This window comes from Coturnix japonica, unplaced genomic scaffold, assembly GCF_001577835.2.
Source record: "Coturnix japonica isolate 7356 unplaced genomic scaffold, Coturnix japonica 2.1 chrUnrandom515, whole genome shotgun sequence".
Taxonomy (NCBI): domain Eukaryota; kingdom Metazoa; phylum Chordata; class Aves; order Galliformes; family Phasianidae; genus Coturnix; species Coturnix japonica.
The window spans coordinates 14,070-19,516 of NW_015439902.1; the positions used below are offsets into that span (position 1 = coordinate 14,070).

At 58.2% G+C, this 5,447-nt stretch overlaps 1 protein-coding gene across 1 annotated transcript in view; it reads right to left on the reverse strand.

Moving 5' to 3' along the window:
- Nucleotides 1–60: 60 nt before the first annotated feature.
- Nucleotides 61–5,447, reverse strand: part of LOC107307226 (nephrin-like) — a 16,461-nt gene continuing 11,074 nt past the window's right edge. The window contains exons 3-6 of the mRNA XM_032441725.1: nucleotides 4,591–4,719; nucleotides 3,743–3,827; nucleotides 1,754–1,857; nucleotides 61–223 (exon numbers count right to left, since the gene is read on the reverse strand). Of these exons, the coding sequence (XP_032297616.1) occupies nucleotides 90–223; nucleotides 1,754–1,857; nucleotides 3,743–3,827; nucleotides 4,591–4,719 (452 nt within the window). The 3' untranslated portion in view covers nucleotides 61–89. The remainder of the gene's footprint in view (nucleotides 224–1,753; nucleotides 1,858–3,742; nucleotides 3,828–4,590; nucleotides 4,720–5,447) is intronic.

Here is a 5,447-nt window from a genome sequence, read left to right on the forward strand (position 1 = left end):
CATCCCAGTCCATCCCAGTTCCTCCCAGTCCATCCCAGTCCACCCCAATCCATCCCAGTCCCTCTCGGTCCATCCCAGTCCCTCCCAGTTTATCCCAGTACCTTCTCCCAGTGCAGACTGGGGGCCGGGTTCCCCCCCCTGGCCGTGCAGAGCAGTCGCAGTGTGTCCCCCAACCGCACGCGGGGAGAGTCCAGACCCTCAATGGTGGGAGGGTCCGGGGGAACTGGGAGTAACTGGTTAATCTGGGAGAGACTGGGAGGGAACTGGGGGGAGTGGGGGGGAGTGGGGGGGATTGGGAGGGACTGGGTTGGACTGGGATGGACTGGGAGGAACTGGGATGGACTGGGATGGACTGGGATGGACTGGGAGGAACTGGGATGGACTGGGATGGACTGGGAGGGACAGGGAGGAACTGGGATGGACTGGGATAAACTGGAATGAACTGGGAGGAACTGTGACGAACTGGGAGGGACTGGGATGGACTGGGTTGAACTGGGATGGAACTGGGATGGACTGGGATGGACTGGGTTGAACTAGGATAAACTGGGATGGATTAGGATGGACTGGGATGGTCTGGGATGGAATGGGAGGAACTGGGAGGGACTGGGATGGATTGGGGTGAACTGGGAGGAATTGGGATGGACTGGGATAGACTGGGATGGACTGGTTTGAACTAGGATAAACTGGGATGGATTGGGATGGACTGGGATGGACTGGGAGGAACTGGGAGGGACTGGGAGGAACTGGGATGGACTGGGAGGAACTGGGAGGGACTGGGAGGAAATGGGAGGGACTGGGATGGACTGGGATGGACTGGGAGGAACTGGGAGGGACTGGGAGGAACTGGGAGGGACTGGGAGGGACTGGGAATAACTGGGATGGATTGGGATGGACTGGGAGGGACTGGGAGGAACTGGGAGGGACTGGGATGGATTGGGATGGACTGGGAGGGACTGGGAGGAACTGGGAGGGACCGGGATGGACTGGGTTGAACTGGGAGGGTCAGGGGAACTGGGATGAACTGGTTAACCTGGGAGAGACTGGGATGAACTGGGTTGAACTGGGAGGGACTGGGATGGACTGGGTTGAACTGGGATGGAACTGGGATGGACTGGGATGGACTGGGATGGACTGGGTTGAGCTAGGATAAACTGGGATGGATTGGGGTGGACTGGGATGGACTGGGAGGGATTGGGATGGACTGGGAGGAACTGGGAGGGACTGGGAATAACTGGGATGGATTGGGATGGACTGGGAGGAACTGGGATGAACTGGGATGGACTGGGAGGGACTGGGAGAAATTGGGTTGAACTGGGAGGGACTGGGATGCACTGGGATGGATATGGAGGAACTGGGAGGGACTGGGAGGGACTGGGATGAACTGGGAGGGACTGGGAGGGACTGGGTTGAACTGGGATGGACTGGGATAAACTGGGATGGACTGGGATGTACTGTGAGGGACTGGGACGGACTGGGGGGGACTTGGATGAACTGGGAGGGACTGGGATGGACTGGGAGAGACTGGGAGGGACTGGGAGGGACTGGGTTGAACTGGGATGTACTGGGATGTACTGGGATGGACTGGGATGAACTGGGAGGGACTGGGATGGACTGGGATGGACTGGGATGGCTGGGAGGAACTGGGATGAACTGGGATGGACTGGGATGAACTGGGAGGGACTGGGATGGACTGGGATGGACTGGGAGGGACTGGGATGAACTGGGATGTACTGGTTTGAACTGGGGCACTCACAGAGCACGCTGACCGTCATCCTGGTCTCCTTGGGGTCCCCCCCCGCCTCGTTGGTGGCCGAACACAACAGGGTCTGTCCATGGGAACCACGGCGGGGGGACACACTGCAACGGGGAACTGGGATCAACTGGGAGCCACTGGGAGCAACTGGGATGGACTGGGAGCAACTGGGATGGACTGGGAGAGACTGGGAGAGACTGGGGTCAACTGGGAGGGACTGGGAGGGACTGGGACCAACTGGGAGGGACTGGGACCAACTGGGATCAACTGGGATCAACTGGGAGGGACTGGGAGGGACTGGGGTCAACTGGGAGAGACTGGGGTCAAGTGGGAAGGACTGGGATCAACTGGGAGGGACTGGGACCAACTGGGATCAACTGGGACAGACTGGGAGAGACTGGGAGAGACTGGGGTCAACTGGGAGAGACTGGGGTCAAGTGGGAGGGACTGGGACCAACTGGTTGGGACTGGGATCAACTGGGAGGGACTGGGAGGGACTGGGATAGACTGGGAGAGACTGGGGTCAACTGGGAGAGACTGGGGTCAAGTGGGAGGGACTGGGATCAACTGGGAGGGACTGGGACCAACTGGTTGGAACTGGGATCAACTGGGAGGGACTGGGACCAACTGGTTGGAACTGGGATCAACTGGGATCAACTGGGAGGGACTGGGAGAGACTGGGAGACTGGGGTCAACTGGGAGAGACTGGGGTCAAGTGGAAGGGACTGGGAAACTGGGATCAACTGGCTGGGACTATGATAAACTGGGATCAACTGGGACCAACTAGGAGAGACTGGGAGGGACTGGGGTCAACTGGGATGGACTGGGATGGTCTGGGATCAACTCCAAGGGGCAGGGAGTTACTGGGATCAACTGGGTGTGATTGAGAGGGACTGGGATCAACTGGGACTAACTGGGATCAAATGGGAGGGTCTGGGATCAACTGGGACTAACTGGGATCAACTGGGTGGGACTGGGATTAACTGGGATCAACTGCGAGGGACTGGGAGGGACTGGGAGAGACTGGGATCAACTGGGATCGACTGGGGTCAACTGGGAGGGACTGGGATCAACTGGGACCAACTGGGAGGGACTGGGACCAACTGGGATCAACTGGGAGGGACTGGGACCAACTGGGACCAACTGGCTGGGACAAGGATCAACTGGGATCAACTGAGACCAACTGGGACCAACTGGTTGGTACTGGGATCAACTGGGACCAACTAGGAGAGACTGGGAGGGACTGGGATCAACTGGGACTAACTGGGATCAAGTGGGAGGGTCTGGGATCAACTGGGAGAGACCGGGATCAACTGGGTGGGACTGGGATCAACTGAGATCAACTGGGATCAACTGGAAGGTAGTGGGAGGTACTGGGAGGGACTGGGATCAACTGGGAGGGAGTGGGATCAACTGGGACCAACTGTCTGGGACTGGGATCAACTGGGAGAGACTGGGATCAACTGGGATGGTCTGGGATCAACTGGGAGGGGCAGGGAGTTACTGGGATCAACTGGGTGTGATTGAGAGGGACTGGGATAAACTGGGACTAACTGGGATCAAATGGGAGGGTCTGGGATCAACTGGGACTAACTGGGATCAAATGGGAGGGTCTGGGATCAACTGGGACTAACTGGGATCAAATGGGTGGGACTGGGATCAACTGGGATCAACTGCGAGGGACTGGGAGGGACTGGGATAAACTGGGATGAAATGGGAGAGACTGGGATCAACTGGGAGGGACTGAGAGGGACTGCACTTATCTATACTGGTCTGTACTGGTCTGTACTGGTCTATACTGCTCAGTACTGGTTTGTACTGGTCTGTACTGGTCTGTACTGGTCTGTACTGGTTTGTACTGGTTTGTGCTGGTCTATATTGGTCTGTACTGGTCTGTACTGGTCTGTCCTGGTTTGTACTGGTCTGTCCTGGTTTGTACTGGTCTGTACTGGTCTGTACTGGTCTGTACTGGTCTGTACTGGTTCTCACCGTGCGCTGATGTGTGTGATGCTCAGCCTGGGGTCAGTTCCATCCTCAGTGACGTGAGCGGAGCCGTGGGGCAGCACTTCCCCCCCTGCACCCAAAATCCCCTCAATTCACCCCAAAACTTTAGCCCCGCCCCCTCAACCAGAATCAGCTGCTGATTGGCTGCTCACAGCCAAGCCCCGCCCCCTCCTCCAACACCACCCCCAGATTGACAGCTCCTAGCCCCGCCTCCCCAGCCAACCCCGCATGGTGATTGGCTGCCTTTAGCCCCGCCCCCACTCAACACCACCCCCAGATTGACAGCTCCTAGCCCCGCCTCCCCAGCCAACCCCGCATGGTGATTGGCTGCTCCCACAGCAGGCCAGCGCCCCTATGCAACTCCAGCCCCTGATTGGCTGGCCGCTTAGCCCGCCCCACACATAACACCCTAACCCCAGATTGACAAGCTCGTAGTCCCGCACCCCCAGCCAGCCCCACATGGTGATTGGCTGCCCTTAGCCCCGCCCCCACTCAACACCACCCCCAGATTGACAGCTCCTAGCCCCGCCTCCCCAGCCAACCCCGCATGGTGATTGGCTGCTCCCACACAGGCCCCGCCCCTATGCAACTCCAGCCTGATTGGCTGCCCTTAGCCCCGCCTCCTTACCCAACACCTGCTGTTGATTGGCTGCTCACAGCCAGGCCCCGTCCCTACCCCCCCCCCACAGGCCTCGCCCCCATAGGCCACGCCCCCTAATTTAAAACAGCTCCTGATTGGCCACCCCACCCTGAGGCCCCGCCCTTTGTCCCGCTTCCTCACCCAGCACCGCCCGCTGATTGGCCGTTCACCCCATTAAGCCCCGCCCACTTACCCAACTCCAGCTTCAGATTGGCCGCCGGTCTGGCCCCGCCCACTCGGCATTTCACCTCGAGCTCCGCCCCCTCCCGCCACGGAAGCTCCGCCCCCTCGGGCAGCTCCAGCTCTGGTTGGTTGGGGGGAACTGCGGGGAGAGACCAGTAAAAACCAGTATGGACCAGTAACAACCAGTATGGACCAGTATGGACCAGTAAGGACTAGTAACAACCAGTATGGACCAATAAGAACCAGTACGGACCTGTAACAACCAGTATGGACCACTAGCCACCAGTAAGGACCAGTAACAACCAGTATGGAACAGTAAGAACCAGTATGGACCAATAAGGACCAGTAGGAACCAGTAACAACCAGTATGGACCAGTATGGACCAGTAACAACCAGTACGGACCAGTTACACCCAGTAAAGACCAGTAACAACCAGTAAGGATCAGTAACAACCAGTAAGGACCAGTAAGAGCCAGTAAGGACCAGTAACCACCAGTAAGGACCAGTAACAACCAGTAAGGGCCAGTAAGAGCCAGTAAGGGCCAGTAACAACCAGTAACAACCAGTAACCACCAGTAAGGACCAGTAACAACCAGTATGGACCAATAACCACCAGTAACCACCAGTAACCACCAGTAACAACCAGTAAGGACCAGTAACAACCAGTAACAACCAGTAACCCAGTTCCCTCCCAGTTCCTCCCATTCCCCCCCATTCACTCTCAGTGCCCCCTTTCACTACCAGTCCCTCCCAGTTGCCCCCCAGTCCCTCCCAGTCCATCCCAGTTGGTCCCAGTTCCCTCCCATTCCCCCCCAGTCCCCTCCCAGTCCATCCCAGTACCCCCATATCCCCTCCCAGTCCCCCCCA